At 37.0% G+C, this 20,235-nt stretch overlaps 1 protein-coding gene across 3 annotated transcripts in view; it reads left to right on the top strand.

The window, feature by feature from the left end:
- The window catches only part of CERKL (ceramide kinase like), a 115,252-nt gene that overhangs the window by 50,806 nt on the left and 44,211 nt on the right, over nucleotides 1-20,235 (top strand). For all 3 annotated transcript variants that reach the window (XM_025203232.1, XM_025203230.1, XM_025203231.1), the window contains 2 exons: nucleotides 902-1,144; nucleotides 12,379-12,510. In XM_025203232.1, the coding sequence (XP_025059017.1) occupies nucleotides 946-1,144; nucleotides 12,379-12,510 (331 nt within the window). In that variant the 5' untranslated portion in view covers nucleotides 902-945. The remainder of the gene's footprint in view (nucleotides 1-901; nucleotides 1,145-12,378; nucleotides 12,511-20,235) is intronic.

Below are 20,235 nucleotides of genomic sequence, written 5' to 3'. Positions count from 1 at the left end.
CACAACCTCTTCCCCCTGTCGTCCAGGATGTCTCTTGCATGATACAGATAGAAATGGGCACACCTGCCTCTAACTGTTTTCAAGGAATCAACTTTTTCTATTGTGTGGCAGAAGGGAAGGCGGGGGCAGATCTACGTAAGATATAAATGGTTCTATCAGTGCTTCTCTGAGAGGTTTTTAAGGTAGCATCTTTCAGGTTTGTTTTTCACAATCAGATAACCATAGATTATCTGTCTGGCACTGAAAGATATAAGAAATTTGCCTACAAATTCCTGTAGCCTTCATGTGCCCCCAGCCCAGTGTCAGTTTCCAGGGTTTGTGTTGCCATCAGATTTTGAGCTAAGACTTATTTTTTAAAAAGGCTTTCTGAAGATTTAAAATAAAGATTAGGTGTATGGCTTGGCTTTGATTTAACTTTTTTCTTATATGATTTAATATTTCATAGTATTCCGACCCAACACTGATCTCATTTCTGATGACTGTGCGTTTAAATTAACTGAGAAAATAAAATCAAGGTGGACCATAACTAGAAAGGTACTAGAACATGATGTGATTTAGTGGATGCAACAGAATGTTTTGTAAAATAGTTTATGAAAATGAATGAATACAGAATGGAACAAATCTGTAGCTTTGGTGTGTACGATCTCAGCTATTTCTGAAGTGTCAAAAAGGAGGTTTAAGAGCATCAAAACTTTTCTAATTTCTTAAAGAAAATTTTGAAACCTAAAGAATATTGGAAAAAGTACACATGAGGCACAATAAACTTCAAATTATGCATGTAGAGTCCCAAAAGATGGAGACCTAAAGCAAACCATTATAATATAAAACTTTAGTAAATGTATATATTAAAAAAAAATTAAGACCTGGTTAAGTTGCTAATACAGTTTTATTTCTTTTACAGGTGACTCCAATACAGTCTTACAGTGTAAAGAAGAATTCATTGAAATGAAAGATGTTTTTTCTGTAAAACTGAAACGTCGTCGTTTTGTAGGACAGAAAAAAGGTGGCACGTTATTAGGTATCACACTTTTTGTATGCCTGAAAAAAGAAGACAATAAGCTCAAGGATTCTACTGTCAATTTTAATAATTTAAGTGAAGACCATTGCCATGAATGGTTTAGATGTCTGAAAGAAATTCTGAATGGTAAGCAGTTATTTCAGAATCTCTGATTCATACTAACTGTGAGTAATAATTATGCATATGCTAGCTACAGGTAGTGTTGAAAGTAACTTAGCTTTTAAAAGAAAATAATTATTGCCTAGAAAATAATGGTTACATGTTAGTAAGGGATTAATGCAGTTGTTGGAACTTTTTGCTTAATAAATACATTTATAAAATTGCTTATGTTGATTTACTATAAAATTTAAAAAGTCACAAGGCAACACTGAAATAGCAACTACTTTTAGGACATAAACATATTAAAATATGTTGTATAGAAATGTGAATTAGTGTTCCTTAAATGCCAGGGATATATTTAGGCAGGCAAGGTTCTTTGAGTAGATGTGATATCATTTATTAGACCAACTGAGTAGCTGGAAGAGTTCTAGGCAAGCTTTCGGGTGCAGTCACCCTTCTTCAGGCATAGGAGGAATCCAGCTCTTGGAGCTGGTCTAATTAAAGCGTGCCTGCTCCCAGAGCATGTCTATAAACTCTTGATGACAATACAGTAGTATTCCTGATGATAGAAATAAAAGGGCCACATGAGGGGGAAAGTTCAATCACGTTGGAGGTAATGAAATTAGAAGTTTGAGGTTTTGTACCCTAGGGCACCTTGAGATCTGTTCAAAGGTGCCACACAATGCTAGCACTGTTTGGTGTGCAAACATTATTTACAAGATAAACCAAGGGGGCATTTATACACATGCTCTGGGAGTGTGTGTGTGGGGTGGGAAGTGAAAGAGGGGCTTTAATTAACGTGCTTGGAGTATCTTGTGTATCAGCGTTCCTGCACTTAAAAATGGCAGCAGAGTCACTTTATCTAAAGCTTGTCGAATGAGCTTTAGTAAAGTGCCCCTGCCACCATTTTTAAGCACAGGGACACTGACACACAAGATGCTGGAGGCTGCTGGAGCACGGTGATTACCGTGGTCCAGCAAACTTGATTAGTCAAATCTGCTCCGATGCACTGTAATTACAGTGTGTTGGAACAGCCTTGCTGCTCGTGTGTAGATGCCCAAAGGTTTCGAATAGGAATTTATAGTGGACCTGTTGTGGTGTGTCTTAGTTCTTTGTAACAGAAGAATTGCCATATTTTTACTGTAGCCAAAAAATGAGTGAAAACTAACACCTGGCATTTTTAAAGAAATGACTTGAGTCTAAATATGTTTAGAACCACTGATCTGGATCCTGAAAAAAATGTGTAGCCTACATTTGCATTCATCCTGGCCGTGTCATAAAGACCTGGAGGGAAGCACCAAGTCTGTCCATCTCAAGGGATTTTAATATTTTTATTTATATCTACCACATGATTACCTTGTTGCTATAGCTCAGTAGAAATCCAGATGGCAGAGACTTCTTAATTGCACTCAAAGAATAAAGGACCAAAAGAAATTGGTCCTTTTTAGCTGCAAAGTGTATTTATTAAGTAGTTTCAAGATGGGCTAAATATTAGGCTCTTCTGAAATATGAATTTCTCTTCTTGGTTCCAGTTAAAAAAAATAGACTGATATAGTAGATACGTAGTCATGACAAGAGGTATGTGTAGATGTTACATTTAAGTACTGATCTGTGTAGACATTCAGGGATGTTAAATTGGGCAAAAAATGGCTGGCCCAATCTAACTTAGTTCACTTTTAACTTAAATTCTGTACACATTCTATTAAATGTCTGTATATGTTCAAAGCATGGCTCTGGGGCTGGGAAAGCCTAGATACTCTCCCCAACCCTGGGGCTGAACTCTTCCTACATCTCTGATCCTGACCGAGCTAGTCCCCTTATTCTCCACTTCCTCCCTCCCCCCCCCCCCCCCGGACAAACAACAACTCCCCCCCCCCCCCGGGAACCAACAAACTTCCCCCTGCAGACCTGCCAGTCACCCCGATTCTGCCAACCTGCCTCTGTGGACTCGCCAGCCCTCCCCTATCCCACCCGTCTCACCTCTCACCTTGAGTTATTTAGGTTGGGTTCCCAGCACAGCTCCCAGCACTGATTATCACATGCACAGACTTCTCCTGATCTATGACTACATGGCTAAAAGTAAGCTGCATCACTGTAGATTGGGTGCAGTGAACATCTGCACATATTGAAGGAAATAATCTAACCTTCAACCTTGGAAATCCTTTCAGGAAGTCTAAGCAACTTTTGGGGACCTCCCAGCTGAGAGAAACACAATCTTTAACACAGAAATAGGTGGAAAATCCAAGAAAGGAGATGTTCTTTGGGCCTCTGACCCGGTCCTAAAAAAGAAACAATCATATCAACACCCATTTCTTGTTCTATTTCAGGACACTTTGCCTGGTCCCCTCCAAAATTTTCACAAATAGTAACTGAGTATGAGACTTCTTTTGTAAAAGGCATCCTCTTTGTTATAGACTGTTAAACTGTGGCTTTAACCATATTGTCACAAGGTTAATGTTGAGCTGTACTAGTGGATCTAGATTTTTCTATATTTTAATGTGACCTTTCTTTTAGGAAATTGTGATTCATGGCCTACTCTTGCTTCTATTTAGATTAATTACTGTAGAACAGAACTCTTATTAGTGAAAGCACAATGCTTATATTACCATTTCTGCTTTCAAAATCTCCTATGTTTTTGAAACAGGAGTATTTCTTCTTGAAATTCCAAAGAGTTTTCCTTAATATCTAAATCTGCAAAAATGCCAAGATGCCTGCAGCTTTCAGAATGTCCATAAGGGCAAGGATACTTGAAGAGAGAACAAATGCTTGTGTTTTGCTTTGACAGTTCCCTATATATCCATTAGGAACTGTGATGCCACGTGTTCCCTGATGAAAGCTAGGCTATCCTTTACTCGGGTTGCTTTGGCTCAGCCAACAATAATTCCCCTGCAACTTTCCACTTGGAAATCTCTTGGGCTTGAACAAATCATTCTGTAGCTGTTTTCAGTTCTTCCTCAAAGAATATTTTTATATCCTTCGAGGAGCAAAATCTTCAGAGACAATAGCTCAATGATGGTCTCCCTACACAAATAGGAATCTAAAAGCAATCAATATTTTCAAGATACAATCCTTAAGAAGCCCCTTGTATGATCCATTCAAGAGACGGACCGTATTTTAAAATCCAGGAGACAGACAGTCTCTCATTTTGGGTTCAGTTGATGGAACCGATCTATGCTCATTTAGGTGTTTTGCCATGTGTTACATTCTATAATGTTGATGATTAATCATTATTTTATACCAACAATCTGCTGAAATGTTGAAAAAAGAATATAAGGAAGAAGCAACCTTGGATACATTACGATATATTACCAAAATGACATAAATAAGCAGGACTGCTGAGAACAAAAAGGTGTGCTCAAGCTTCCAGTAGGTGTGGTTGTAGGATCACAGATTAGATTCTATCCTGCCTTGTTGCTGGTGCAGGGGGAGCCTGGGATTGGGCTCCCCCTGCACCAACAAGAAGCAAGATATGCCATACACCTCCAGAGCTGCTGTGGTCTCCCAGCCCCAGTGGTTTCATGAACCCCTGCAGCTGGGAGATCACAGCCATGTTCTGTGGCTGCTAGGATCCAGCTGGATCCTGGCACTGGGAGATATGCTGCAGGGATCCAGTAGCTGCAGGGTGTTGCCAAGACCCAGAGTTGGCAGCTGCTGTGGCCAAGAGTCCCCTCAGTTGTGGTACTCCCAGCCCCGTCTCGGTATGGTAGCTGATGGGGTTCCCAGCCACAGGGGGAGGCCCTGGTACACGTGCAAATTAAAGCTCAACAGCAACCAGCTATAAAGTTAGTACACATTTTCAAGGTCTAACTTTATAGCTGGTTGGAGATTTTTATGGCATGACAGGTACTTTCCATGTGTAGCTGGTCTCAAGGTAATTGCACAGTTAACCAGTTAATTGCAGGATACCTGCAGTGTGTAGAGGGGGCCTTAGATATCTCTTGGTTGGAACTGTTAAAAAGTTTACCCTGAACATTGAGTTTTCATGGCCTTTTTCCTATAGCTTGTCATCAGAATGTTGTGAATGACATCTTTAAGCAAATAATCTGGCGAACATTTCAAAACTTTTTTATGTTTATCTTACAAGGTTTTGCATACTTCAAAATATAAATTTTGTAGACATTTATTCTTTGGGTGCCTTTTTTTTTTAAAGCAAATCTTCAGTATACATTTCTCACTGAAATACGTTAAGTATGTAAATAAACTTTTTCAGTTAAATATTGTATTATTTACGTGGAAGAGTTTTGCTTTTTTATTATTTTATTACTTCCAGCCTGAAGCAAATAAAAAAAACAGGTAGGTTACCAAAGTAACTGTATATATATGTATTAGCAGGTCTTGGTAAACATGTATTTTTATTGGTCAGACTGGCTAAATATTAATAAAAGATGCGTCTGCAATAGCCTAAAATAGATTTAATTATTATTTGGTAAACCTTACTATCTGGCAGAATGTTGAGAGACAGAAGCCTTGCTTTCTGGGAGAATTAAAGAGTAGCGCTTTCCAAAGGGCATAGATGAGTCAACCTAGTTATACTTTAGAGATTATTCTGATGGAGACTCCAACCTATCCAGAAATAGAAAGCACAGTACAGCATTTTGCTCTAGGTTTGTATGTGTGCAGTGGTATGTTTTTGGTTTTTTTTACCAGATGCTTTTTGTCACCTCTTCACCAAAACCCTCCTTTTGAGGAACAGCCTCTGTAGCTTCCAGTATAAGTTAATTACATCTTCCTAGAGGTTCTTTCTACAAGTAGTGCAACTTTTGGAGAGCTTCAGTTTTATGTTTGTCTTTCGTTTAGTCTTGTATGACTCATATTGTAATAGGAGCCGATTCCCTGAATATAATTATTTAGAACTTTGGTTCATAGGGTATCTTTTCATGTTTTCTTTCATGTTTTCAGAGCAGAATATGTACATGCATCATATTTCCCTTTTGAATCAAACAGCATTTTAAAGAGAATGACTTACTGTTTTATTCAAAAATGTAAATGTGAGGAATTAAGGTTTACAATAAATAATATGTTATTCAAGAGAATTTGATCTGTTCCACAAAATTACTGTTTTATATTAAACTTTAGTATGAAATGACAAAAAATTAACAATACTCAGACATCAGATACTCTACATATGATTATAAATAGATATAATTTTTAACCATTTAGTGAAAGGACAAGCAAGGTTCTTTGGTTAGATGTGATAGTTTTTATTAGACCAACTGAGTAGTTGGAAAAGAGTTCTAGGCAAGCTTTGGGTGCAGTCATCCTTCTTTGGGAGTTTACATCTAAGTTGTTGTCTTTGGTGGGAATAATATAAAGATGTATCTAAAGAATAAAGGATGAAGTAATTATTATAAGAAATTTTTGTGTGCTTTAAATTTTTGTGTGCTGCTTTGCAGCTCACCTCCCACACTGAGACTTAATATGAACATCTAAAGCTTCATGCATGAAGTTTTAATTATACCATTAATGTTAAACATTAACTTGGGTTAATTCAACATTAACGGTGGTGTATCCATAGTTACCCTGACAAATCTGTTTCACACTATTCGTTTTTCTTATGTATAATATTCTTATTATGCTTGTTGTGTAAAATATTTCTGAATGTACATGACAGTGACATGAATCCAACCTCTTAACTTTTGTAACATAAACCCACTGCCATAAAACTAAGTACTGAAAACAGCACAGATGTGTGTCTGAGGGTGGCGTCTCTCCTGCCCTAGAGTCTTTGTTTTCAGAACACCCTGATTAACCCCCACCCTTCATGGTTCATTGATTCACTGATAGATCAAGTTTAAACTAGTGTACATTAGCACATTTGTTAGTACCAGAGGAACAGTTGGCCATTCTGTTTTAGACTACTGGTTCATTTGAAATGGGGGAGCTACAGTAAACAACATAACAGAATATCAGTTGAGAGAACAGTAAGGGGTTGAAGGACTCAAGTCAGCTGTGGATTATTAGTAAATCTGGTTTATTATATATTCTGGTAACAGGAGTTAAAATATTTTAGTTTCAAGTTATTTTTAAAGATTTCTGTGTATAACTTATTCTTGTGCAAAGTTTTTCATTAAAGGTTAAATCTTCAAGTGCATGTAAGATTTAGAAGTCAAAGCTGGTTATGTGTTTCATTTCATCAACACTTGCTGGGATTTGAGAAATATTTAGCTTTTTTACTATTCTCCTGGGCCAGTTTTACTGCCATGACTATCTTTGAGTTATATTTGTGGGCATCTATTTAGTACAAAAAACATCACTTCAGCAATGTATATTTCTACAATCAGTGATGCTAATTGATCAGTTTTATGCATTTGTTTACCTGAATCATTTATACTTATTTTTTATTAATAAAATCTCAGTTTGTTTATTTTTGGGTTTTTAAATCTTTTAACTTATTAATATGCTCTCTGTGTTAGCATTAGAACAGCTTTATGTCATAAATAGGTACAGTGCTTTCAATAATCCCATTATATACAAATAATATTATAGATAATATATAATAATAGTAGAACCATATTATATCTCTAGTCTACTTTTCAATAACAGTTTAAAAAATGGTGGGTTAATATGGTGATTTGGATTGCAGTTCATACCCTTTGTTTAAAAACGGTTAAGAATATGCAATAAAATGATAAAATTACTGGGTGTGACACAGGACTCTTAAAAGTTAGTTTTTACAAGATTTCAAAATCTGCACTCCTTAGCATGTCCAAACTTTATATTCCTTTTAAGATTTTCATGTTCTATTTTGGACTCAGCCATCTCTTACTGTTAAGAGGGATAGTGACATTTTGCTGTCTGTTTCCTCTTCTCACTTTTTTATTTTTGGCCCTAATCTGAATCTTTTATTCTAATACTGGCTGTTTTATAGTAGCAGAGTGATAAATTATAACTTCATCAGTTTTTATTTAATCGGTACAGCTCAGTGTTCCACAAAGTTTTGGATTCATATAGTACATGCCAACACATCCCCAGCCTTTGTTTCAATTTTAATATTTGAACAATGTTAATATTTGAAATTAATATTTCATTTTAATATTTCCTTTTGCATGTAGTTTATATATTTTACAGTGAAATGTAAGACTTTCTAGTTAATTAGGCTGGATTGGTGTTATGTTGAAATAGTTTCTTTACCTGGAGGAGTGTGGCTTGTCAAGTGGGTTGGAGCCAGTTCGGCACTGCTAAAAAGTGCTGGAAGAAGGGATCTGTTTATTGGTGTATCAAATTAGGAATCCTCTTTTTCTTTACACTTAATCATTTTTATGAATTATTACTTTTTGTCCTAATTTATATTATTTTACTAGTCTTATCTATATTGATAGTTTTTCAGCTTCTTAAATACAGCTATTATGGCAGTATCTTAAATTACTGTAATTCTCTAGGAAACTACTTGAATTTACAATCTTAATAATAGAAATGTATGCCTTGTGGAAGCCGAGAGTGCCTTTTTGATCTCAGCAGTTCTGCTTATTTATATAATTTTGGTAATAGATTATAATGTATAGGTCCACGGTTGCTTTTTCCTTATTTCCTTTTTTATAATTTCAGAAGATTGTTGATATAAAATAATGATTAATCATTAACATTATAGATGTAACGAATGGCAAAATAGCTAAATGAGCATATGGTGGGTCCATCAGTGGTATAAATACCAGTTTCATCAACTGAACCCAAAATGAGAGACTTGTCTCCTGGATTTTAAAATATAGTCTGTCTCTTGAATTCATCATACGTGGGGCTTTATAAGGATTCTGTCTTCAGAAGGTATATTGCTTTTAGATTCCTATTTGTGTAGGGAGACCATCCTTGAATTATTGACTCTGAAGATTCTGCTCCTGGAAGGATACAGAGATATTCTTTGAGGATATCTGCTGATGGAAGAGCATGAGACCCAGCATAAATTTCCCATAAAGATTCCTTAGATCACATCCTGATGTTGTATGACATTTAATGTCTTAATTGTTCGGTATTTTTGTCCCAACACATTTGTTCTTCTGCAGGTGTCTTAGAGAAACCAAGGATTGTTCTTTTAGGATGCAAATCCATATGATATAAACATCTAGAAGTGGAACTGGGTGTAATGGCTTTCCTCAAGGGTTTTCCCAGTTAGTACAGAAAATGAGCAAAAGGGAAGAGTCCTGCAGAAAACTTAGGGAGCAAATTTCATGTTTCAATTTTAGAATTGTTTGTTGTCTTTTACCTTTTTCATGTTTACTTAAAATGCAAGTTGCTCATTTGAGCAGTTGGCGCTGCACTTGAAATGTAGACCTTCTTTGTTTTTCTTGAAGGTAGCAAATTATTTCAACTGGGAAACTCTGGATTTTTATCCCATTACCTGGACTATTTTTTATAACTGTTATATCCCTCAATGGTTAAGTGCTTCATTTTATCCCCTTTGATCTCTTCAGCCAAACTTTACTTCTCAGCCATACCCTCTCCCGTTGTCATTTCCTCCCCCCTTTCCCTGTCCTTTATATTTAAATTTGTTTCTTTTATTTAGTACCCGTGTTTTCTGCAAGTCCATTGATAATATCTGATCAAGTGGGATGTTGTGTATGAAAACTCATGGCTCTGAATGAGTTGGTCTCTAAGGTGCCATCCTGTCCTGCCTAACTTGAAAACTAGAAATTCATGTCAGCAAGATCTTAACAATGAGACTGTGTAAGAATTTTTAAAATGTAGATAGAAGTGAACATTTGTCTACTCTTATATGTTCTGAATATTTAATTCTTACCTCTATACATACATATCTGGCATTACTTTTGAGGCGACAAAATTTGAATCTGTGTACTAAAGAACATGTAGTAAAAGCATTGGGAAATATGTATGCTATTTTAAACTTAATTTTGTTCGTCTGCTGTGTGCTTACATGCAATTACTACAAACCAATCGAAACTGAGAATGTTATGGATGCACAATCTCCAAGTGCAGAACTCTTGGGAGCAAAAGACGCATCTTGTCCACTGCAAGGTAGATTTACACCTTATCGACTAAACAAAGTAGTGTGTGTATTGTGCATTGTGTGTGTGTGTGTGTGTGTGTGTGTGTACACACACACACACACACACACACACACACATATACATATATATATGCACGCAGACACATGCGCACACACTACTTTATATGTATGAGCACAAGCTTTCATGAGCTGAATCTCATTTCATCAAATGCAAGAAGGGTCTTGAAAAAGTTCAGAAAGATCTCTGGCCATCTGCTTTCTGTTAGAAGGCTATCGCCATCATGTGGTAACACCGAAAAACAAGAAAGCTTAAATGAGACAAATCGATGGGTCTGCTGAGCTGAAGGAACCCTGACTAATTAGTTTTTATGATAAGTAATCATTTTTCAGGAATTTTCAAGTTGCTCATCATGGGTGTCTGTCACAGACACCTCTAACCACACCACTTCCACTTCAGAATTGGTTTCTTAGAACTTTGTAACTGCCTGGATGAGTAAAGGGTAGCAGTCCTTATGGATATTTTAAAGAAATCATGCCACAGAACCTGATTTTCTTCTTTGGCAAAGTAACTAGTTGGGTATATGAAGTGGGTATAGATTATTTTGATGTTAGAAAGGCTTTTGATACAGTCCCACATTATATTCTCATCAGTAAACTGCAGAAATGCAGGCTAGTTAAAATTTCCTATTAGGTAGGTACCTTATTTTTTACATCACATTTTAGGGAATAGATCTTTACTCTTAGAAGAATAAAGTGGGGATATGTGAGAAGTGGGTTGGGGGGGCATGAGGATGGGAGGTGGAGAGTTAATGGGATGGAAGTGGGTAATGCAGTGGGAGGTGGAAAGGAAATGGGGGAGGGAGAAGGGTAGTGAAATGAATGAAGTCAGCCACTGAAGGATAACATTAAAAAGTAAAAAAAATTGAGAAGAAAAAGAGGGGAAGTAAATTAAAGAACGGCTAAGATTTTAATAAATTGGGATTTAGGATTAGGGTGTGGGGAATGCTGGTTGTGCTTCCCAGGATGACTGGGAGGTGGGAACAGTACAGGAAGTTGTTTTTGTGGGAGCTCTGCCCTTGTCCCAGGAAAGAAGCCCCAGCCCTTGTTTCTCCCCACTTCATGTAGACCCTATTCCTGGACCCATCTGTGACCTGGCTAGCTGTCATGTGCTCTTTAGGCTGTTTGCATGGGGGTTACATCCCTGGGGGTGGGAAGGTCACACCCCCCGAGGGGTAAGAGGGGGAGTTGGCTTGGGTCCAAACCTTCCGTTGGGCAGTAGAATTCAGGGGGTGGAAAGTTTGTCTGCAGAACAGGAGGACACACTGCATCCTAGGATGCTGGACGAGTGCAGCTTGGTGGCTCATCTGTGGGAAGTGACCACCCATGAATGGAAAATGAGCTGGATAATATGGATCAGAAATAAACCTGCCCTAGAGTGGCAAAACATTAAGTTGCCTAAAGTGTGCTTAAACTAGTTTCTGATATTCTGTGGACAGTCCAGGGGTTAAGAGCTCCAGGCCTTTGTATGCAGTTTAATTAACACTGGTACATGAGCCACCCTTTGAACAACAAACAATTAAGTATTTTCCAGCATTTTTCTGCCTTTCGTCTTTAGAAAACATTTTTCTTGCTGTAAGCTTAATTAGAATGTAAGCAGATTTAATTGAAATTAATATGCTTTTAAAAATACTAATTGTAATAGTTTGTATAACATTGCCAAGATTAATTTATTTTTGTGTTTTTATTTCATTTCCCCTCCTTTCTAACTCCCACAAACAGAAGGGTCTCTCTCTCTCTCTCTCTCTCTCTCTCTCTGTCTGTCTCACACTCACACCCCCCACCCCTGCTTTAGCTGTGTTGTAATTTATTATATAGTCTATAAATTCAGAAAGTAAAAGTAACAAATCATAGCATCAATCCTTGCTGAGAAGTATTTTCTGTTAAATTCCCAAGAGATAATATTTGTCTGTCTTATGCATCTCTACCTCCCCTTCAACCCTGTTTCTTTTTTTGGAGCTCTTTCACATAATGCTGAACTGACTCATTCTTACTGATTATTCTTAGATGTAAACATGTAAGCAGGTCAGCTCGTCAACAACTCAATATTAGTGTCAGATTATGATAGCATTTATTCAAGAAGAGAACATAATTTATTAATCTTGCAATCAAACATTTGCTTTTACTAATAAGGTTAGATGAAGTAAAGTTTTCCTAATGTACCCAAGAATGTTGGCTTAAAAGTATTATTCAAGTTATAGAACTAGCAATACATTTAAACACTTTGTGTGTATTATTCTTTTAGGCTTTCAGAATAGACCCAAATCCCTGAAAGTGTTTGTTAACCCAAACAGCCATGAAAGAGAAGCTCCTCATATTTATTATGAACAAGTTGCACCTCTCTTTAAGCTTGCTGACATCCAAACTGACGTCACAGGTAAGTTGCTTTTAGAATGTAATTTAATCCCTTTTTTTGAAACTGATACCTAAGCAATCAAGAAAGCCTGAATTCATTGCTAATCCTTACTGGCTTTATATGCAATTAGTGCATTTAGATTTGTATGTACTGCAATACAATCTTTTTGGCTTCAGCAATTAATTTTAATAATTCTATCATTTATGTATTATATTTCTTTTCTCTTTTCGTAATGTTTATAACATTTTTTTTTTCATTTTAATTGAAGTTCATTTTTTAAAAGCTTCCGATTTAGAGATTGTTCTTGAATCGTGACAGATTATTAATCTGCATGCCCATATAAGCTTTTTTAAGGGATTGTACTTGTTTAGTACAGATCCTAGCAGGGCCAAAATGAAACCTGATTTAAACTCATTTAAATTTGCTGTGATTTTTGCTGTTATGTAATTGAAGGCTTTCTAGTGGTGACTTTAAATCTGTATTAGAGATTGTATAAATGACCATGTGATTCCTTCCCTGGATTTAAGAAATAGGCCATCAAGATCTTCCATATAAATATTCCTGTTTCCCTTCCTCCTAAAAAAACCCAAACAAACAAAAAAACTTTTTATAACCAAAGGGACAAATCCAGTTATCTCATCCATGACCTCACACATTGGGGAGAACAGAAGGGAAAGCGTAAGGTTGCTTAAAATTGCCTGCTATATGAGAGCCACCTTGGCAACAGGGTGTGCTATGTATGAGATAGTATGTGCTGATGAGCCACATGCTAGTTTGTGGATGTTTCCATTTGATGGTGGATGTATAAGTGTGTTGATGTGTAAAAATGTGTATTGCAAGTACTCTGATATGTGGGGAAGATATTTGTCTCCTTTACTCCTGGACTGCTCTCCAGGCTTTTAATCTTAACCAGTGCACATGATTTGTTTTCCAGCAGAAGTTCATTTTTACATTGTACATGTGTTCCCCTGAATGCTTATATACTTATGTCAATTATACATTAAAACTGCAAAAGCCACATTATTACATCTCCATTTTCTGTTCACTTCTATCCTCATGTGTAGGTACTACTTCATGACTCGTTTGTATTTTTTTTCTGTAAATGTAGGTTATTGCTGGTTTTGTACAATATCACATACGCACCTATATGAAGTAAATAAATAAATGTAAAGTGTTATCTAGTTTCTAACCTCAAATATACAAGGCGCTTTTCATGTCTGCCTTGAAGGTTATTAAACTAGAGGATAAACTCTTTAGGAATGCATCCCATTACATTTTCAGCAGTTAGAGCCAGGAGGCCAGAAAGCCACATTGAAAAAATAATGCTGTTGGAGTAGGCCATTTTCTAGTGGGGTGGGCATCCCTTGCTGCAGCTATATTAAAGATTCCTATGTTTTTTTCCAAGTGCATCTAGATTTTTCAGAATGACACACATTTATAACTAACCAGCATTGGTTCTAGAAAATCACTCTACAAGAAAGTACCTGAATATTTTTTAGTACATGACTGTTTCAAAAGCATCTACAAATAAGGTTTCCAGAAAGCAAAGAAGAACTAATATATCATTAACAGGATTCGGGTTTTTTGTTTGCCGCAACTAAAAGCAGATTTTCTCCTTTAAAAGAGAAAAACGTTGGAAACTGTGGGTTTCTCCTTGCAGGCTGGCAGAGTTCCATTCTGAGCCAAGTCAGTACTAGAGAATATTACTATTGACTTGCATGAGTCACTTTTCATTTTTGAAAAATGTGTTGCTCCTTCCCACCCCCTCCCCTTTTTAGTGGTATTACAAGCGTTCAGAGAACAAGGGAGAAGGTAACTTTGTCACTTGCCTACTTGGTTTTTCAAAAGCACAGTTGTCCTCATACCAGTTCTAGTTTCTTATCCTGGTTGATAACACTTTAAATTTTGACAGGCCCCTAAAAGAATATATACCAAAATCTTTAGTTTCCAAATGGAAGAATATATTCTTGAGCAGAATATAGGAAATATCTAGAAGTTTTTAGATATACTGGCACAAAGTGGAGGTATCTAGAAGAGTATTCTTGCAACTTTGGAGAAATGGGGACGGGGATGAAGGGTGCTTTGCTTTCCCAGTATTTGCAGCTCTCACTGCAAGTTCTTTTTGCTTGCTAACTGTTAGTCATGTCTCTGGTGGCTTCCCTTCCCAGACTGATTCAATGTACTGCTATTAGAAATCTAATGCATGCTGTTGGAGTCCCAGACATGCAAGGACAGCCTTTAATCCCATTTACTTGTGAATTTCCATTGTGTGAGTGGGTTGAGGTATCACAGACAGAGTGATTTGGGGACCAGATCCAGTAAAGGTCTTAAGTTGGGTATCATGGCATCTTCCTGAAAGCTAGCCATCAAAATGCCTAACTCTTAAGTAGCTAATGCCTAGGGCAGACTAAAGAACCTTAGGTTACACATATAGACTCCCTATGCAGGGCATGGTGAGAATTAGTCACTTCAGGGCAAGATACTAAACTGCCAGTATGCTGAACAGGGGAGTTGCATACTGTGTAATGTCAGCAGACTGTCATGTAGATTTAGCTAACAGAGAGAGTGAAGACAGAGACGTGCAACTCTAGGATGTATATCCATACCAGTATGGATGTGCTTCCATCCACCTTTTTAAAGTAGAGTCTATTCTGTATTCAGCTTTTACAAGAAAAGCACATTTTGTAAAGGAAATAGGGATTTTGTACTCAGGAAAGTGGGATTTTAAAACAAAACAAAAAACATTCTTACTCCAAACCATTTTCCATTCTCAAATGTATAATTCAATATCATATTATTTGTTTCATACATTACTTACATGTAAAGTGACAATTCCCTGCATATCTCATGTAAGGATCCAATTCTATTCCTGTTTAACTAAATGAGAAGAGGATCAGTCCCTCAGATTAGATAAAATATAGGCCAACACTTTACTCTGTAACTGTTTATATGATTAGTCCCATGACTTCAGTGGGACTATCCAGATAAAAAGAGCACAAGCAATTAGGCAAAAGAATATAGCATATACTATTATTTTCTTTTTGAATATCTTGTTTGTTTCAGTAATTGTGTACACTTGAATATATGTGTTTAAAATAATTTCATTTAAAATTATTATTTAATTCAACTGAAAAATTAGGAGGTAAGGTATAAAGTGGATTATTAGAATCTAATGGTCTCCTGTGCCTTGTGTACTAGTAATGATTCAGTTAACAATAGAATTTAGATTTTTCCTAGTCTCCGATTTTAAATGTATAATTTACACTGTAGCCATCAGTGTGTAATGTTATATACACCCATACTTTCATCTACATGAGAAAAAATAGTTTAAGATGATTTCTGACAGGTGTTTGCAAACCAACATAGGAAAAACTTTTACCTAACTAAAAAAAAAAGGAAAGAAAAAAAGCTGCATGTGTAAGATAGAATTATTCTGTGCCCAAGTGGACTTTGGCAATTTATAAAATACTAAGTTTATTCACTGCCTAGCACTCCTCCTACAGGCAAACTGGTCAAATTACATTTGTTTGATAAAAGAAATAGCTAGCTATATATTTGTATATTAGTAAAAAAAACATTTTCATGTGTGATTGAGGAAATATTTGGTATTTTCACTTGTACTTTGGAAGCTCAGGTACTACACAAAGAATAATTGTAGTGTTTTGTCAAATAACAACTGTATGTTTTATTTTCAGAATTCATGAATACTTACAAACATTTTTAAAGAATTTAGGTACCCAGTTTTGTTTTTGATATGTAATGTTAGCTATTTTAAGTCTTAATTTGCCATCTTCAAACAAACTTTAACATTAAAATTCAATTTACATTCAATAGCAATTAATAGTTGTCATTACCTGTCAGTACCCAAGCCATTTTGCTTGTGGGGTATTCCATTACATAATTTTTTACAGTAAAAAAAGTAGATGTTAGTATTTTCTTATTGAGACCAATTTTAAATTGATATCTTTTTGTTAACATAGATATATTTTTCTTTTCTTTTATCCTTACCTTTATCTACCTTAGAAATGATTGTTAAGGACTGAAACAGCATATAAAATTCAGTGCTTATACTTTAGAAACTGAGCTTTTGAGAGTTTAATGATTTTGAGTGCACCACCCTGAGACATTTAGAAGGGGTCTGATTTTTTCAGAAAGTGCTCAGCTCTTTCAAAATTAGGCTCCCTGAAGGTGCCTCAAGTTCGGTGCCAACAGTTGAAACACCTAAAACCTCTAATCATTATTATAAGCTGAAAATATAACGTCTTTTGGAGGTGCATGAGATCTCTCTGCTTTTAAGAAAAATGCATTTTGGTAGGCCTTACATGTCCCTGGTTGTAACAAGGAATCATTACACCTCCTACCTTCTGGCTTTGATTCCTCTTAATTATTTTATTCACAATGACAAAGAAAAGACCTAAGGGAAAACAAACAATTGTGATCTTGAGGAGAGAGAGAGAAAATATGGTGTTCAAATGTGAATAATCGAAACATTGGTTTGTTAAATTTTTAATGCACCGTACAGTAAATGATGTTAATACTTTTTCCCTCAGGTATTAACACCAGTTAATCTGTTGCTCTGTATTAGCTGTTGTAATCCTATTGGCCTTAGACTGTGACCAAGGAATCAGTATTTATACACGTCATGCAGACATGTATGGCTGCCCCATATATTGAAAGGTCAGAATGTTTGTCCACTGACTTTGTCTATATTTATATAGTGACTATTCCTGATCCCTTAGTTTCTTGTGGGTTACGTGATATATAGGGATGTATTAGCCATAATTATGTGGCTTTAAATAAGGGAGTCAGCTAATCTATGTGTAGGTACTTGGCCCAGTTACAGCTCTATTCAGATGAAGTGTTTGTGCCTTTGTTTTAAGAGATAACTTCACATAACATTTAACATATTCAGACATGCATGTATTTTTTTCTTATGAGCAATGATAGCAATGAAGTATTTGCCATACATTCCATCTTTAAATCTTAAATCAGGTTGCTTAATATTTCTACTTGAGCTAGTCAGAAGAATTTGGATATTTTTTTTGTGACAGAATTTGCCAGTTTGTCATAATCTGTAAGTTTTTCAAACTGTCACAGGGCCTGGGTCCCACTTCCTTTCACAGATGATTTGAAAATTCTGGGGTTACAGATCCAAGTCTAGAAACATCTAAATTCTCTGTGGAATGGAATTACTTTTCTGTGTCCATCTCTAATCCTCCTGTAGAGTTTTTAAAACCTGGGTTTTAAACCTGTTGTCACCATTAAATCTTTTTTTTTTTTTTTTTTTTTTTGGCTTAAGACTAGATTGTTAGGACCACATTTTTGTAGCGTCCTTCGACTTTTGCTGAAGACCGACTTTCCCTAATTTCTTTCACTGAACATTAAAAGACATGCAGCATATCTCTACTGTCTTTCTCTGATCATGTTCTCCAATAATCAGTAAATTCTTTTCCTAGTGCAGCATCCTAGAAATGGAAGTTGTCAGTGGTCTTTCCAAATAGTTCCAAGATCTGAACTGTGGAGGTGGGTTTGAGGGATATTTATTGTCTTCTGATTACTGAAGGTCATTACCAGTGTGGACCACCAGTGCATTCATAGAATCAAAGAAGCATTGGAAGGGATCTCAGGAGGTTATCTCTTTGGCTAGGGACAGAAATTACATATAAAACAGTATAAGTGATTGGAAACCAGTTCAAATCTGTAACACAACAGAAGTTCAACGCACGTAAGCTGCTTTCAAAATGGCTAGAACTGTTTTAAGATAAACCTGGATGGATGTAGTTTCAACCTTAAATGATTTAGGTTAAATTGGTTCATTGAACTTCTGTCCCAGGTCTCCTCCAGATTCAAGTTAACTCACAGTCCCCCAGCATCCTAGGATGCTTTGCATCTCCCCACAAACACAGTCCCCTTCCCACAGGGTGGGTGGACTAGACTTGCCCAAGCTGTCTGCTCCAGCCGAGCAGGGAGGTATGCTCTAGCGCCCCCCAGCTTCTAGCCTAGACCACTGTAGGCATGTGACTGCATTTCTGGAATCAAAAGTGAATGTCTGTTCACTTGCTTATTGGTTCAGTCTACTCAGTTTAGACTAATCTGTGAAGATTGAATCGATTCAGCCACAGAATTTTTGACTGTCTGTACGTAGCCTTTCAGCCTTCAGCTCAAGGCAGTCATCCCTGTCTGAACCATCCTAGCTGTCTAATTTGCTCTTAAATACTTTCAGTAATGGAGATTCTATCATCTTTGTAGGTAGTCTGTTTCAGTGCCTAACAGAACAGTCCTCATAATTAGAAAGTTCTTTTTGATATCAATCCCGTGTTCCAATTCAGGACCGTTACTTTTTGCCCTGTGTCCTATGGCTACAGGGGAGAGTCTATCACTATGCTTTTTTTAATATCCCTTAATGTACTTGAAGATTATTATTAAATCTACCCTCTTTTCTCTTCTCTAGGCTAAATAATGCCAGGTCTTCCAACATTTCCTTTATAAATAATGTTTTTGAAACTTCTAATCATTGTATTGGTTGGATACTTTCCAACTTAGAATCATTGAAAACGGGGGTTGGAAGGGACCTCAGGAGGTTATGTAGTCCAACCCCCTGCTCGAAGTAGGACCATCCCCAACTATATCATCCCACCCAAGGCTTTGTTTAATTGGGTCTTAAAAATCTCCAAGAATGGAGATTCCACGGCTTCTCTGGGTAACCTGTTCCACTGTTTTACTACCCTCCTAATGAGAAAGTTAATCCTAATATCTAACCTAAATTTCCCTTGCTGCAGCTGGAGACCATTGCTCCTTGTTCTGTTATCTGCCATCATTGAGAACAGTCTAGCTCCATCCTCTTTGGAACCACTCTTCAGGTAGTTGAAGGTTGCTATTAAATCCCTCCTTAGTCTTCTCTTCTCCAAACCTAATAAGCCCAGTTCCTTTGGCCTTTCCTCAGAAGTCATGTGCCCCAGCCCCCTAACCATTTTCATTACCCTTGGCTGGACTCTCTCCAATTTGTCACATCCCTTCTGTGGCGTGGGGGCCCAAAACTGGACACAGTACTCCAGATGTGGCCTCACTAGTGCGGAATAGAGGGAAAGAATCACTTCCCTTGATCTATTGGCAATGCAGCCCAGGGTGCCGTTAGCCTTTTTTTGGCAACAAGGGCACGCTTTTGGCTCATATTTAGCTTCTTGTCCACTGTAATCCTCAGGTCCTTTTCTGCAGAGTTGTTGCTTAGACATTTGGTCCCCAGCCTTAAGTGGTGCCTAGGATTGTTTTGTCCTAAGTGCAGGACTTTGCATGTGTCTTTATTTAACCTCATGAGGCCTCTTTTATTCCAGTCCTCCAATTTGTTTAGGTCACTCTGAATCCTAGCCCTACCCTCCAGCATACCTACTACTTTTCCCAGCTTGGTGTCATCTTCAAACTTGCTGAGGGTGCATTCCATCCCATCTTTCAGGTCACTGATGAAGATATTGTACAAAACCGGCCCTAGGACCGACCCCTGGGCCACTCCACTTGACACTGACTGCAAACTAGACATCAAGTCATTGACTAATACCATTTAGCCCTATGATCCAGCCAGTTTCCTATCCACCTTACAGTCTTTACTTCCTTAGCTTGCTTGTGAGAATGTTGTGGGAGACCATATCCAAAGCCTTGGTAAAGTCAAGGTATATCGTGTCCATTGATCTTCCCGCTTCCACAGAGTCGGTCATCTCATCATAGAAGGCAGTCAGGCTGGCCAAGTGGGCA

Source organism: Alligator sinensis, unplaced genomic scaffold (assembly GCF_000455745.1).
Source record: "Alligator sinensis unplaced genomic scaffold, ASM45574v1 scaffold269_1, whole genome shotgun sequence".
NCBI lineage: Eukaryota > Metazoa > Chordata > Crocodylia > Alligatoridae > Alligator > Alligator sinensis.
The sequence above is the reverse complement of the archived record's forward strand: the minus strand, read 5'-3'. Positions and strand labels throughout refer to the sequence as shown.